This window comes from Semicossyphus pulcher, unplaced genomic scaffold (genome assembly GCF_022749685.1).
Source record: "Semicossyphus pulcher isolate SPU_LCO1_2020_fin unplaced genomic scaffold, fSemPul1.0.p SCAF_6, whole genome shotgun sequence".
Classification (NCBI taxonomy): Eukaryota; Metazoa; Chordata; class Actinopteri; order Labriformes; family Labridae; genus Semicossyphus; species Semicossyphus pulcher.
The window spans coordinates 2,890,536-2,906,902 of NW_027211737.1; the positions used below are offsets into that span (position 1 = coordinate 2,890,536).

The window sequence follows — 16,367 nt, forward strand, 5'->3', positions numbered from 1 at the left end:
AAGTTAGAATCATACATTTTGTAAAATGGCCACTTACAGAATTTATTTTATACATTTTATTTTTTTTATAATTTTCTAACTGATAGATTAAAGTTAACAAGCTCATTCGTTTTGACATTTAAGAGCCTTAAAAGACTTTTGAACATGTTCTGTACTTTGGCTCATTTTATTACTGTGTCCTTCTGAACTGCAGTGACATGAGCATGGTGGTTATGCAACAGGCAACATATCAATAACACATGAAATTACGTAAGCTCAGGCATTTGGTCTGCTAGACCTTCATGCTGATGTCATCCCAAAAATCATACTGCGTTACTAATTTGGGGGCCAGCTTTAAAAGTACCACTATGTAATTTAAACATCACAGATAATTACTTCCACTCAGTGTGGCTTTGCACACCAACCCAAAACCTCTGGATTAATAGAATAACTATCATCTCCCAAATCCTGGTACCCTGCCTTCCATTCACCTTCCCTCTGCCTCTTAAGACCTTACATCCATCAATCACCTAAACCTATACAAACACCATAATGCCATACTTATCACCTCGACCACTGCGAAAAAGGAAATACAGGCACAAATTAACAACATCACAATGGCTCGACTTGTTGGCTGAACATCTCTCAATGGAACACATCACTGCTTTTAATAACAACCAAACAACTACATTTCATGTCAGCTGGGAACCATCTCTTAAAGCTCCATCTCTTCAATTCCTCACATATTTATCTATTTATTTTATAATTATTAGCTTCTTTTATTTTAACTTCTTAACTGTAGATTTTCTGAAACATTTTGATATGTATAGATTTTTTGTTGTTGTTCTTATTTTGCAGTAAATAGATAGATACATAAATAGGAGTTATCATTGGTTCGCTTTTTGTTTTTGGTGTTTATTTATTTATTTTCTCTTTTTGGTTTATTATTATTATTACTCTTTTTTCTTTCACCATGTGAACATATCAAACTATAATCTAGCTATACATCAACAACATCTAGTGGAATTAGCTACAAAGCAATTGTGTTATGCTGTCTGGCTGTCTGTGTCCATCTGTCTGTCCGTCCACTGTCATCTTATTATGGGGGGGATGTTTTTGGGTTCTTGCTTTCTGTTTGCTGTTTGCTGTATATACACCTTGTCTTGGTTCTGGAATGGTGAAATCTAAATAAAAATAAATAAATAAAAGTAGCTACCCACTCTATGCTATTAGCCAGAAGCAACTGCATGTGGATGGATCCATGGAAGCAACTAATGCAAATCAATCCCTATATCTATACTGTCCCTTCACAACTAAAGCAATATTGACGTGGTATCGTAAATAACTCCAGTCTAATACATGCAGGAGATCAAAGCACTGATTCTGTACTTCAGATCTTTGATTCAAATAATGAAAAGATCGGTGCCACAGGTAATGCAATCACCTAACACCATGACTGACTCTCTGTGTTTGGTTAAAGAGCAGGCTACTCAACCAGAGAGTCTGTTGCTTTAATAACCAGTGCACAAGTATAACAAACAAGTGAAGCTCTGTTTTCATGTGTGGCACTTGGAGTTGACGTTTATACGACTTATAGTATATAAATCAAGTTTGGAAACAGTGCAAATGATTAGACATGCTTTTCTTTTCCTTGGATCTTAAAGACAAACTATATTAATACTGGGTCACATTGTAAGACAAATGACATCACTTCTTATAGCTACTAGTTGGGAGTGACAATGTGTTGGTATAGAGGTCCTGGGTCTGCTTCTGTAACTTGGCCCCAAATGTTGCACTCTGAACTGAACAGATCTAATTAACAAGGGACATCTTTAGTTTAGCATCACCTTAGTGTAGCATCATCCAAACACTGGCTCTTGGAGGGTGGTTGTTCCTTAGAACTATCTGATATCACTCAGGAAATGATACATTGTACGTTTCTTCTTCAGTGTCTTTCCGCTCCACTGACCTCAATCTCTATCTTCACTTACCGCTTCTACACTCAGGTTACACTATTTGTTTTTTAATGGTCAACTCTTGAGTCAAACTGTTCTGTTCTTTCTGTCATCCTGTACTTGGTAGGAATCAGATTAGTTATTTTTGCTAAAGGGTAGGTAGTCTAAATATTTCAGGTGAACAGGGGAGGGTCTCAACTGTTGTCAACCCAAATTTGAGATTTAATGTTGAAATATAATAATAATCCGAAGAGAGCTTTTGTGTGTGCTCAATTGGATTGACTTTCATTACTTGGATACATAACCCCTAAGCAGCATTGGCACGGGTGGTTATGCCCAGAGAAACAACACAGATCCTGGTTGAACAAGAATCTACAGCCATGATGTATTGAGATCTATGTTGAAAAATCAAATAGTTCATTCTAAATAAGGCTTTAGTGTGTCTAAATTTAGATTCACTTTTACTTTTTGGAATCCAGACGCGATTAAAATTGATGGGTATAAGCCCCTACGATGCCTCGGTATCGATAACACATTACTTAACGATAGCGTAGGAAAATATACGATATTCTTTTATTAACAACATGAATGTCAAATTTCATGACAACCTGTCCAACAGTTGAAGAGACACTCAACACGTAAACCATAAATGCCATCCTCATATTGGCCGAAAGGGAAAAGTCGTGAAAATCACTCAGAAACACCTCCTGCGACAATCCAGCTCGTTAGATGTTGAGATATTTCACTGGACGTTAAGTGAAAACGTTAACCTGTTGGTGGTGCTCGGGGAAAAGATAAGGACTGATGTTGGTAGGCTTTATCCTCTATGGACCATGAATGTCTTCATGAAATAGTTACTTTGTGGTTTGTTTTCCATACTTTTGGCCATTGTACTTAGTGTATATATGGAAAAAAAAATTTCAACTCACATATAAAGGTGTGTATATCATTGAATCTTTAGCAACTTTTATATTTTATTTCTCAATTGTGAAACAACGTGAATAATAACTATATAATAACTTTTTGCTGAGCTACCGTAACAGCACTGGACATACCAACGTACAGTATTACATCCCTAGACCTACTGTATACAACATCTTTAAATAGTTAAGACCAGCTGGCTATTAAGTCAAGTGACATCAAGTCACAGAGAAGTCATGTGTGACATCCATAGTATATGTCCAATTTTCAGATTCTTTATACCATTCATGTAGATCGCTAAACATCTACAGCCTTCGATAATGTCTGTTTCAGTGAAATTGATTGCTTATCAATGGAAAAGTAATCATATATTGCTTTTACTACTTTGTTATTCTGTTTTGACATGTTATTTGACCTTATTATTACCTTAACCTTTCAAACACTTTTAATGCTTCATTGTAAGTGTATATCCACTTGGCCCCTTCATGCTACATGTGACACTAGAGACCAAGTCCTGTATAGTTAACATGCAGTGGGGTGGGGCTGTGGGGTTGCTGTTCAGGGTTGTAAACAACTCAGTCACTGGACTCTTTCCAAAGGCATTCTGGCCATCTTGGTATTTGTGCCTCACCATACTAGCCAGTATCCCACTTTGATTATGCATGGCATCCAAAAAAACAGTGCAGATTTTATCCCACAATAAGTGACACCCTGACTTTGTGGAAACGTTGGCAGAGTGAGAATCTTCTTTCTACATTTTTCTCTGCTGAGAAAAACTCAGAGAACAACATGTCACTTGTAGGGATGTGTGTGTGGGTTGGAAACTCTGTTGGAGGTCATACAAAATGTGTAAACAGCACAATGTTTCTATGTCCCTTTCTTCTGCCTTGCACCAGCAAACCACAGATATATTCCAGCCATCCGGTCATGTTTGTGTGTCTCATGGCATGCAGGAAAGATGTGGACGTTCACCAAAGACAAACAACATTCCTAAGGCAGCAAAGTTTACATCCAATAACAGGTGATACAGTACTACTGTTGTAGTGGTGGTAGTAGTAGCTAAAGCCAGACATTATCATCCTGGGTTCACGTAAAGCTCCATGTGAAATATCTCACAAACATATCCATGTATGATATGACGACTGAAAGTTTCCTCATAATTATAGAGGTTCGCCAAAAAATGGTTTCAGCATGCAACTTCCTCTAAAAGCACACTATGCTTTCTGTTTATGAAACGCCTTAACAAGATAAAATGTGTTCATTCATGTGTTTTAAAATTCATTCATTTCTAGTACTTAGTAAAGTCTTATTTACTGCAGCTAACTAACTAGCTGCCTAAATGTTTGTAACTGCAAATGAATAGGTAGTAGTTTGGTTATTTGGCAAGTTGCCTCTATAGTAGATGCCTACATATGCTATTAGCTACAATAGCTAACCCAGTACATTCTGTAGTTCATTTCGTTATGTTAAATAATAGTCGTGTTTATTTTGGAAAGCTTGAAGAGGCCTTGAAGAAGCCACATGAAAGCCATTACAGCCTGGCTCGTGGCTGTTGGCTAAAGCTATGAACCAGAGCTTTACAAAACATTTTTGGGGGGGATGGATTCTTTCCTTTGGTTAGGGTTAGGTTTAAAAAAAATCAGTCTGTGAATGTAGGAGTGTGGACTCATCGGGTTCAATAAACAGTACCACGTTAATAGGAAAAACAATTAAACACTGTGTAACCAGTACAAACATTACATACCGATTAGAGACGCTATACCAATAAAGTATACAGGACCTGGTCCCTGTGATAACAAATCAAATCAAAAATCAAACAAAAGAAGAAGTGTGAAGAGGATTCAGAAGGATTTCCTCTCTATCTCTCATCATCCACTGCACTGACTACCTCAACCATTCCATCTGCCTGTCCTTGGTGAGGGATGGAGGTGGACAACACAGATGGCTTGCTAAGAACTTTTTCAACAGCCAGCTGTAACCTACACAGCCAGTGCAAACATAACCCTTTAGGCAAGTAGCAAAGCTTCAGAGGCATGTAAGAGCAGCCAGGAGGTAAATAAAGAGTTGGTAATTGATGACCTTGAGCCAACGGCCATTACAATCTAAACAGCCGCACACAGAATAATTTACTTTTTCACTGATTTTCATTTTCTCAAGAAGGTCATTTACACATGTTTGATATTACATACCATTTTACTTTAAATGTACTTCATTTGCGCCAGGCTAAATGCTAGACGATATCATAGACTACTTACTATGTAGACCATTTCACAATATACATAAAAACAGAAACGCCTGAAATCACAATGCAAGTTCTAAGATTCATTTTGGGTCTTATCTGATTGGCTGAAAGGTGTCATCATCACTGTGGTGAAAAACAACACCTGTATGTGTCATTATGAAAATTGACAATATAAAGTAAACTCACATGAAAAAAGTGCCATTTAACAAGAGGCCATTTGTTTGATGTAGCAACCAAGCTATAGGCGGATGATGTGTTTAACACGGAGAGCAGGTAACAGGACACTCCTCTGACACAGGATGCTGAGCAAAGGTCTTTCTATTATAGAACAATGCAGAGCTCAACACAAATACTGTGGGGAGCAGTACCTGCTAAAAGCTGCAGTTCATCTATGACAAAATCATACACCTGAGACATAATAATTTAACACATACCGGATGTGAGACATCAAGCAAGGCAGCCCTGCACCCACACATCACAGCTCAACACAAGGGAGGAAGTTGTGGTTTCTCCGTTCAGTGTCAAATAACTTTACTTTGACTCTACATTGGCATATAAGTAATCAACCCTTCTTGGTAAATAAACAATCCATGAATGTTAGCATGTACTATCAAAAATGATGTGTGAAACTATGAAGAGAAGAGTTGAAAGGTAGTTTAAAGTATGAATACTTACTCCATTGATTTAATAAGCTATTCATATGCATCTTGTCGGTGGTGGAACAAACCAAGAACTCTTGTGCTGAAGCTGAGGAGGAACCACATACATGCAACAGAAAATGAGCAACAGACACAGGACTTTACACAGAAACAACACATATGGGCGGTCGCGCAACCAACAATGAACACTAACAGAAACACTGTGGTACGTATGACTTTTAGACATCAAAGTTTATTTTAAAGACACTGGACTCTGACAAAGCGTTGGGGTAATGATAAACAACCAATTGTGTAAAATGCATAGAGGTCAGTTAAATATCCCTACATGCGCTCTACCTCACTGATTTTCTACCCCCATATGACAATAGTTCAGGAGCTTGGGAGTCATTTTTTTTCTTCTCATAATGAGAGGCAAGGCAAAGTGTCCAGTACCCTGCTACAGGTTAGCTTAACACTGTGTCATTTAAACATGTTTGTGGTTGTGGATGTGCAGACAGAGCATCAGCTACATTTGAAATTATGTTTCTGTGTGTCTGATAAACTATTTCAGTCCCTTTAGCTCTGCTTTCATTTCTCTTTACAGACAGCTATTTGCAAACTTTGTCTGTCTGCTGTTTGACTCGAGCCAGTAAGCATACAGTTGTGCCTAGCGATATTAACAATTGTAGGGTGGGCCATAAAGCCAAAACACGGAGCTGAAAGGGGCTAAAAAGCTCTGTTTTATATGTTCTGATAAAAGTTTTAACATCTGAAAACCTATGCAGCTATATCTGTGCGACACTATGATGTATCAGGAGCTTAAAAGCTAAGTGATAATTCTTTGTGGGTTTGTTGCTGCAAGTTACAGCTTATTCTAACACTTTATGATCCTTTGATCCCATGTTGGTATAAAAAAATATTGATTAAGGGTGTAAGTGCAGTAGTGGTTATGTTTACTGAAATAGTACCAGTTTTGGAAGCAGTTCGTTAAATACAAACAAATTCAATTCATTTAGAAAATGAGTGCAGTCGTAGCCATCCAGACCACCTTGTGGCTCATGGGGATCTGGATTGCTCTCGCTCCGAATGAACTCTTTCTGGCTTTTTATTCATTGCCATAGCTGCTGACCCCGTTGAGTTATTTTGGGACCCCTTTGGTAATCCCGATCATAATGTTGGGAACTGCTACACATTATCATTATGTTTGTATAGGGACTGCGTACTTAAGTAATTAGTGACTTTGCAATACTCTAGCTAGTTTTTCCTTAATTATTATTATAATATATACGTATGTATATATATATATATATATATATATATATATATATATATATATTTACTTGCAATTCAATTTTAAATTCATGTTTTGCATGATTGTTAGTATATTTACAGTCTGTGGAACAGGCCTAATATTTACCGGACTTTTTGTTCTGATGTTTGTAGTCACAATTTTCTACAGCGTTACACAAGTTGTATGGTTCCTTGGTTTTAAGATAGTCGGATTTAAATTTGTACAAAGAAGACACAAACGAAAAGTAAATAGTCTACTTACATAGATACAATCCCAGCGGGGTCGGTGGAAAGGCAGCTCGGGTTTATATTCTCGGTGAAGTGTTATGCATCATAGTTCCGTTCATGTCTGTGTCCCGTTTATTTGAACACTTGTCCTCTCACCGTGTCTCTTACAGCGTCCAGGCGGTGCATTCAGGTTCCCGCAGCTCGTTTCACTGTGTGGATGCGATGGTGAAAAATGCCTCGCTAATGCAAATGCATGTTTTATGAGTTGTCTTAGGAACCAGCCTCACGAGCGCGTCGGTGGCTGAAACTCCACCCACGAGCAGAGGAGGCCGGCTAGAGCTCAGCAGCAGACACGCAGCCGAACAGAGTCTATGGTGGTGTCAGGAGGACAGAGATAAACCGATGTACATATTTTGATTTTACTGGTGGCAGATGTTTCATATATTAATTTATTCATACAAATAGCCAGTTTTGGATCATTTCAGACCCCACGTTATGAACAGCTCATAATACAGCATTGAGTCTTTGAAAAATACTGTATTACAGCATAATACCGTGGAGTAGTCTCTTGTGAATGCGGTTTGTGCTGATCAGAAGTATCTGGATGCAGCACGGAGGTGGGAGTGTTTTGAACAATGTTGAGTTCTGGCCCAGAGCATAAACTCCCACTCAGTCAGTGTGGGAAATGAATAGACTCGAACAACAGGCACACAAATAACAGACAAATGGGCACTCTGCGGAGAATGGAGAAGAGCTTTACATGGTGAAATAGACAGAGGAACAATACAGGCCAATTCAGACTGTTAAACTGGAGGTTTATGATACTTACGATGAAAACATGGACTGTATAAAAAGATAATATGCCAGCTCCCTACAAGTGAAGCCAAAACATCTCTATCGCCCCCTGCTGACTGGCTGCAGTCAGCAGAGAACCATCTGTGAACAAGCCTCCATGTTCACAGATGGGACATGAGTCAAACTACAAAATCAAAATATACACCAAATACATTTTTTATCAAACATGGTATCTCTCATTATAGCTAGTTCTTATCATGCTGATTTACGTCCAAGTGTTCATTAACATTGAAAGAAATGGGGAAAAGGTCATTTTTGAGTAATTTCTTAGTTATTTGATTTTTATGGAAAAAAGTCTGAGCAGGTATAATTTTTGCGTTTGTTGTTGTGACACTAAAATCTGCCACAGGACGCTGAAGTGCACTTATACCTCATTTTATCGACTAATTCGTGTTTTTCCAGGTGAGGTTTGATTTCTCCAGGAACTCTAAATGCTCTAAAAAAACCTACTGTATATTGTGTATGTATTGTGTGTATGCTAGCTATCTAACATAACTGTCATGTTTTACTTCAGGCTTTTATTTGTAATAACACTTCAGCATATTGAGATAGAATCAAAATGAACTACAGTCATACAGTAACACAATAACAGAAGATTGATCAGAATTGATCCTTCTTTCCAATTTAGGGCATTTGAAATTCAGTTTACTGAAACTTATTAGTCACATTACAAAGGAGAATCCAATGATTGTGCACTTATCATTATTTTCATGTCCTAAATGGATCGAATGACATTGTGTAAAGTAAAAAGGATGCCTTGTTTTTTAAAGACAATCAGAAAATTGTCACCGGACTCTGCAGTTCCAGAGTATTAATTGTTAAAGCCAGATATTCCCCTCAGGGTTTGGTGGACACTAAAACTAAAAATTAAACGTTCATCAGATGGAAAAAGCCTCTACTTCAAATGAACGCTGATGCTGCACCTGTATCTACTGTGTAAATTGGCAACTGTGTGCTCACTCATTAGCCTGCTAAAATCAGCTTAATCAGGTGATTATGTCAATACAATGTTTTTGTGTGTTCAGCGTCTCCTTTTAGGCCAAAAACTGAATTACTGCATCTTCAAAATCAAATTTTGATTGGGATGAGTAGTATGGACTATCCGATATAGTGACATACATTTAAAAATATATATATATTCATATGAAAGTCCCAAACTCAACTTGTTTACAGCCTTGTTACTCACAAGCTGAGGATTATCAGCAGAACCTTAGGAATGTGATTTCTGACAGGGTTTTTGATAAAGGCCCAACACTGGCACGAGATAAAGGATCAGTCTCTCCCTGTGATTGAGACATCGTGATCAGTTTGGTTCAATGCCAAGCGAGAAGAAAAACAAGTTAAACTTGCAGGTCTCAGCTGTGGTTTGGTTTCTGCAGAGCGTAGTTGTGAAGCTGCTGTAGGTGTTGCAGGATTTGCAGGAAGGATGCCATCTGCTGATGCTCAGCCACATTGGTGAACCATGAAGCAGCAGCCGTCTTTTTCAGAGCCCACTCACTCACTGTGCTGCAGGTTTCAGCCAGAGAGCAGGCCTTTAAACGGCATCTAATGCTATTATCTTCCACTCAATCTAGTTCACCATCGTACAATCTGTTGATTTAATATGCAACAGGCCTCTTTTGTGATCAGAAATCAGCCAGTCAACTCACTCTGGTTTTAAGAAGCTGCATTTTGAACACCTTTTGAAATACTGTACATCAACAGTGATTTAATACCTATCATTCTATTTTCTACAGAGCAAACTACGGCTGTTACAAACATAAGATTCATAAACAGACAAAAACATCAAGTCACAATGTAAAGTTGAAAAGAGACCCCAATGCGATGGTTTGGATAACATCGTCATTCAGACTTTGCTTTGGTTTCTTGTTCTGTTTTCTTTGCTAAAGTTTGCTTTTACAAATGGCCCATGAAAACAAAAATTAAGTAAGATAAACATTCCAATGCATAAATGAATACAAACAGAAGTTTGTTTAATATTTGCCCAAGACTTTTATTTTTTGTGGACAAAAACAGCATAGGATACAGCATATGTTCAGGCATGGTACACTAAAACTCTCCAGTAATACCAAAGTTCTTCCTCAAAGGAAGACTGAGATAGAGCGGAAGACAAGAAAGAATTACAGCAGTTAGTTATACTCAACAGACTCAGTGACAAACATTCAACAGTGATGAGGTATAAATCTAGAAGGCATTTTGGTACAGCATATCAGTCAGCACTTTAAGGCTGTTGGAGCTGAAAAGGCAAGGGGTGACTACGTAAATACATAAAAAACTCTTACCGTCCAAAAGTCACGGTCTATCTGCCATAAGCACCGTGGTCCATCTGTACAACAAACTGATATCAACATGCCATTTGATGGCGCATACTACCACCAGCTGGTTGTTACGAGCAACTACAAAACGTGCATAAATAGGCACACTGTCATAACAGTGAATGAATAGGCACAGTAACCTGACAAATACACTGCAGGTTATTCCAGAAGCTCTACATTAAATGAGGCTCTTTAGATTATATAGCAGCAGTGCAATCTAGCAAATTAATTTCTCTACAATTTCTCTATCTCCACATTTCAACACGTTAGCTGGGTAAGATGGGTCCATGTCATATACAAGTGTACTGAACCCATCAGGCACAAACTGAAGAATAAATGCAATGCTAGTAAAACAGATATATTTTAGATAGTCTTTGGTGTAAACTGCAAATTCTGAGAATACATAATGTCATTGGCCTGTAGAAGAGACCTAAAGTAGTTCAAAATGACACGACTTTAACAGTACTTGTAATAAAAAGTGAAGCACCTACAATAAACAGCTTGTTTCATTTAAAGGAGTGTTGCCTTGCAGTGACAGAGGCACTTACATACATTCTTCCAAGGCCGCTGTTTACAGGTACTTTCATCATTCATAAGAGCTGAGAATTGCTTAACAGTTTGAGTCAAGCAAAAATGCAACACACATCTTTTGTTGAGCATTTTTTTTTAAAGTAAACTCCATTTCAATAGCTACCTTCATAACCTGAGATACAAGGTGCTTTGCAGGTGCATGCAAAACATTACACCACAGAATTTCAGGGCAGAGGCCACATGGTCCTTGATGTTACTGATGTGATCATAACCTTAATAACTTAGGGCTGTTCCCCAGTCAGAACTAGGTCAGTCTAATCAGATTTGGCTGATCATATGACTGCATTCCTTTTTTTCACTTTAGGGCCAAAACAAACCTCTTCATAGGCCTTACACTTTTATATAGTTTGTATTTTTTAATAGTAAACTTTGTTATAAGTAAGACGTTAACCAGAGTTTTCCATAGGTGCCCACTTGCAGCCAGACATTAAAACATTTCCAGTCGCAGGTTTCTTAGTGTTTCATTTGAACGGTGATAAGAAATGGAGGATAAAAGTTGGTGGCAGCTCGGCAGCGGAGAGACATTGATATTTTAATGAACACTGCTCTATCGGTGTTTTTACCAGTTGAAATCACAGGGTCAAAGGTTTAAGAAAGGTGGAGACCTCTGCTCCTGGTGCAAAACATGATGAGCTGTCCTTTTGAGAAGCAGTTTGTAAACGTCCAGTCTGCCCTGCGGTTGCTTCTGCATTGCTCTGTGTACAATAATGCAGGTAAGTATAAGTGATGATTTAACTCATAGACTTTTCTGGGGCAGCTTTGATTTGTCTAAAATATTTTCGCCTTTGATTTGTGTATGCATCCCACCTGGTTCCTGACATGGCTCTCTACAAAACCGTATCAGGGTCACGCTTAAGAATAAAATGTTACAGATGTTTTATTTCTTTTTTGTATTTTGAGTTTTAAACAAAAATGTTCATAAAAAAAGTTTTATTTAAGTTTAAGTTTTATTGGAGTGAGATTTACATTTACTTTTATGCAATTTGAAAAATCTTCCTCCACTAATTTCATTTTTCTTTCACCACTTTCAGTCTTCCATACGGCTCTGAAACCCTTCAGGCCTGTGACCTTTAAAGCTGTCTGCTCTCATTCCCTGCAACAGGTTGCATATATCTGTTTTATGAGCAGTTTAATGAAAGGGAAATGTTGCTTTCTCTGCTTATTTCATTTAAATGAATTTTAGAGGCCCGTAGGTTTAACAGACCTTTTTTTTTGCAATAAAAGAAATATGAAAAAGAAATCTAATTTGGCTTCTTGCGCTAATAAAATGAACTAATTGCACTAATAAAATGAACAATTGTATACAAAGAGGCATAAACAATAGTTTGACCCTGACAGTGAGGCATTTACATGGAACACAGCTCATTCATTTTATCATTTACACCTGTGCTTTTCCTACTGTGACAAGTCAAAACGTCATCTGTGGAAACGTTCTGTTTCTTCTGGTTGGTGGGGCCACTCAAAGACTGTAAAGATTATATTTTGGTGATATTGAATTATTTTAGAACCACATTACTTTTATATCTGTGTTAAACTCCCTGATTATAATAAATAGAATTTCCATTGAAGAATCTCTTATTTTTGTTAATAAAACTTGATCTCAAAATCCTTAACCTGCACACACCCACCCTAATGGCTGTGTTTCCAATGACTTTCTTTCCTTTACAGAAGGCTTCTTATGTCATTATTTGAAATCGTGTTACAAGCTCTTATATCTATGCATGCTCTTTCAGCAGCTAGAATGGCTTTTGGAGAAGTCCTGCCAAATGTGCAGCAGTTGTAATGGCTTAAACCCATTGACAATGACCAGTTTGGCAAAAGTGCATCTGTCATACTCCAAATTCCTGATTTCAAACAGGTTCCTGAGGGACAGCAAACTCCGGGAATACACAGGCTGGACATCCAGCACTCGCAGACACAACCCCACATAGACGTCCTCCACAGGGATCATCCGGACGTACCTGGACGCCCAGGAGATCCTGGCAGCGAGGTCTGCAGACAACACATACCCGGCTCCAGACACATACGGGGGGAAGCTGTCCTCGGGATACAGCTCCTCTGACACATGCCATTTGCTGTTACTGTCCCGTCTTGGCCTCCCATCCCATATCACTGACCCTGTGATGAAGCCCTGCCTGGGAGAGTTACCTAGCCATTTCATGAGGTAGAACACATTCACAAAGATGTCGGCATCCACCTTCATGGCATATGAAGCATTTGGACAGTAGGTCGCCAGCCAGTTCATCATCATCATAGTCTTGATTGTCAGGTTATGGTAACTGTCCTGGAAGTTCATCTGGATGATATCTGCATGTTTCCTGCTCTCCTTCTCCAGCTCAGCCTGGGTGCCAGACCCCTGACCCACCTCATGGAACCCCACATAGAACAGAGTAAGGGTGTCCTGTCCTGGAGCACCCCATGTTTTCCTGATAGCCTCCCTTGCTGCAACCTCCAGAGGTGCAACTGGGACCATAAAAACCAGGAATGGGTTTCTGTCCTTGCATACAGCGGGCTGGTTAAGAATATAGCGGTATGATTCAGGAGATATGACCCTGTACTCCTCCACGGTGAGCGGACTTGTCTTTGGCGGATGTTTACCAAGTGTTACTCTGTTTACTAAGATCTGAGCAGAGAGGACGAGCACAGCTGAAACGGCGAGGAACTTTACTAACCTCCATGAACAAGTTATCCTCATTGTCCCAGGGTGTCCTGTTCACTTTGTAGTCTGTGTCCAAGTCCGACATCAAACTGTAGAATCGGGGAAATCACACCGCATTTCTGTCTGGAGGGCAGCGGCCACTCCCAGCAGGGCGAACCAGGAAATGGATGTGCTGAAGACGGCGTGCATGGGGCGGTCAGGAAGTCCACTGCTGTGAGCATGATGTCATAGGAGCCTCGTTTTGATTGGTTGGTTTTTTATATTTATGACACAGGGCGGGTCTTCAAGTAACTACACAGCATAAAAAAATACACCCTGGATGAAATATAATGTAGCTACTGTAGCTAACTGAAGCGAACCTACGGATCCCCTTAAGTCCCAAAAGATGGTAATTTTGTATCTATTACAAGATAATTATTTTATGTAGCAGATATGTACTCTGTCTTGTGTTGTGTGATGAACCAGACATAAACATTCACTTTTGGCTCCAACACTCATACCAATAGAAACATATTAAGTCTCTCACAGCCACCTTTGTAGCAGTAATATGCTCCAAAAGTTGCTAAAACAGAACGACATAATTTAGCTAACTGTGGATAAGTGAGCTACACCACGGAGTGATGAAGCGACGACTTAGCAAAGCAACTTGGTGAGCCGACAGCAAATCATTATCATCACAAAAGTGTTTGATATTGAATTTGGAGATTCTCTCAAACACACCACATGGAAAAAGAACACTTCTTCAACTTATTTTAATGTATTTTAGCAGAGCTTATTCAACACATGGGGCGCATCCCTCATGTCTGCAGGGGCCCCAGCAGTGGGCGCTCATACACACACAATGCCAGTCCCAGTGTAAATAACAATACATTACAGACAGTATTCACACAATTCATTTGGAAAATTCCTGGCAAAAAAGGGGCAAATGATGGCAATCAATGGTTAGTTGAATCATTAACTGCTAATTATTAGCTGCTACATTTGCCAGATATAATAACTTGTGCGCACACAATTAAAAATATCACTTTAAGGGTCTTCAGGGACAAACCAACAATCATTAATATGAATAAATAGGTGTAAGTCATGTTATAAATAACAATGATGAAAAACAAAAAGATGATTTGACCACACACACACACACACACATTCTGACTGAGGAAATAAATACACTGCTCAAAAAAATTAAGGGAACACTTAAATCAAACATCAGATCTTGATGAATGTATAATTCAAGTTGAAAATCTTTACTGATGTACATTGTATAATTTGTTGAGAATAAAATGATGTAACAACGGTCAATGGAAACCAAAACCATCAGCCCATTGAGGGTTGGATTCAAAATCACACCCAAAATCAGAGTAAAACATTGAAATCACAGGCTGATCCAACTCGCGTGAATGTCATCATGGCAACTCATGATGTGACTCAGTAGTGTGTATGGCCCCCACGTGCCCGCACGCACTCCCGACAACGTCTTGGCATGCTCCTGATGAGTTGGCGGATGGTGTCCTGCGGGATCTCCTCCCAGACCTGGATCAGGGCATCAGTGAGCTCCTGGACGGTCTGTGGCGGTACTTGGCGGCGTCCGATGCACCAATACATAATGTCCATAGGTGCTCAATTGGATTTAGGTCAGGGGAACGAGAGGGCCAGTCAATGGCATCAATGCCTTCGTCATCCAGGAACTGCCTACACACTCTGGCTACATGAGGCCGGGCATTGACTGCACCACCATAAGGTCTAACAATTGCTTAGAGGATGTCATCCCAGTAGCTAACAGCAGTCAGGGTACCATTGGCTATGACATGGAGGTCGGTGCGGCCCTCCAAGGAAATGCCTCCCCAGACCATCACTGACCCACCGCCAAACCGGTCATGCTGGATGATGATACAGGCAGCATAACGTTCAACACGGCATCTCCAGACTCTTTCACGTCTGTCACATGTGCTCAGTGTGAACCTGCTCTCATCTGTGAAGAGAACGGGCCGCCAATGGCAGACCTGCCAATTCTGGTGTTCTCTGTCGAAGGCTAATCGAGCTGCACGGTGCTGGGCTGTGAGCACAGGTCCCATTAGAGGATGTCGGGCCATAAGGCCGCCCTCATGGAGTCTGTTTCTGACAGTTTGGTCAGAAACATGCAAGCCAGTAGCCTGCTGGAGGTCATTTTGTAGGGCTCTGGCAGTGCTCCTCCTGTTCCTCCTCGCACAAAGTAGCAAATATCGCTCCTGCTGCTGGGTTGATGCCTTTCTACGTCCCTGTCCAGCTCTCCTCGTGTAACAACCGGTCTCCTGGTACCTCCTCCATGCTCTTGAGACTGTGCTGGGAGACACAGCAAACCTTCTTGCGACCGCACGTATGGATGTGCCATCCTGGAGGAGCTGGACTACCTGTGCAACCTGATTGGGCTGCAGGTACTGCCTCATGCTACCAGTAGTGACAAGGACACTAGCAGAACACAAAACTAAAGAAGAATCGATCAGGAGGTATCAGGAGAGAGCAACTGTCTGTGGACACCACATGAAAAACCATTCCCTTTTTGGGGGTTGTCTTGCTTTTGCCTCTCCATTGCACCTGGTGTCTCTGTAATTTGCACCACAGCAGGTGAAATTGATTCACAATCACTTGTGCTTCCTAAATGGACAGATTGATATCCCTAAGGTTTAACTGACTTGGTGTTCTAACGTGAGGATTAAG

At 39.8% G+C, this 16,367-nt stretch overlaps 2 protein-coding genes across 3 annotated transcripts in view; both read right to left on the reverse strand.

The window, feature by feature from the left end:
* The window catches only part of LOC138610979 (dual specificity testis-specific protein kinase 1-like), a 28,600-nt gene extending 21,097 nt beyond the window's left edge, over positions 1 to 7,503 (reverse strand). The window contains exons 1-2 of one of the 2 annotated variants that reach the window (XM_069683874.1): positions 7,288 to 7,503; positions 5,773 to 5,844 (exon numbers count right to left, since the gene is read on the reverse strand). In XM_069683874.1, coding sequence (XP_069539975.1) covers positions 5,773 to 5,803 — 31 coding nt within the window. In that variant the 5' untranslated portion in view covers positions 5,804 to 5,844; positions 7,288 to 7,503. The remainder of the gene's footprint in view (positions 1 to 5,772; positions 5,845 to 7,287) is intronic. The other variant, XM_069683875.1, reaches the window with a different exon arrangement.
* A 2,595-nt stretch (positions 7,504 to 10,098) lies between these two features.
* On the reverse strand, positions 10,099 to 13,810 carry b3galt8 (beta-1,3-galactosyltransferase 8). The gene has a single exon (XM_069683172.1). The coding sequence runs from the start codon at positions 13,707 to 13,709 to the stop codon at positions 12,744 to 12,746; it is 966 nt and encodes a 321-aa protein (XP_069539273.1). The 5' UTR covers positions 13,710 to 13,810; the 3' UTR covers positions 10,099 to 12,743.
* Positions 13,811 to 16,367: the final 2,557 nt, after the last annotated feature.

Coding starts and splice junctions, on each gene's coding strand:
- b3galt8 (XM_069683172.1), bottom strand. CDS start 13,709: ATGAGGATAACTTGTTCATGGAGGTTAGTAAAGTTCCTCGCCGTTTCA.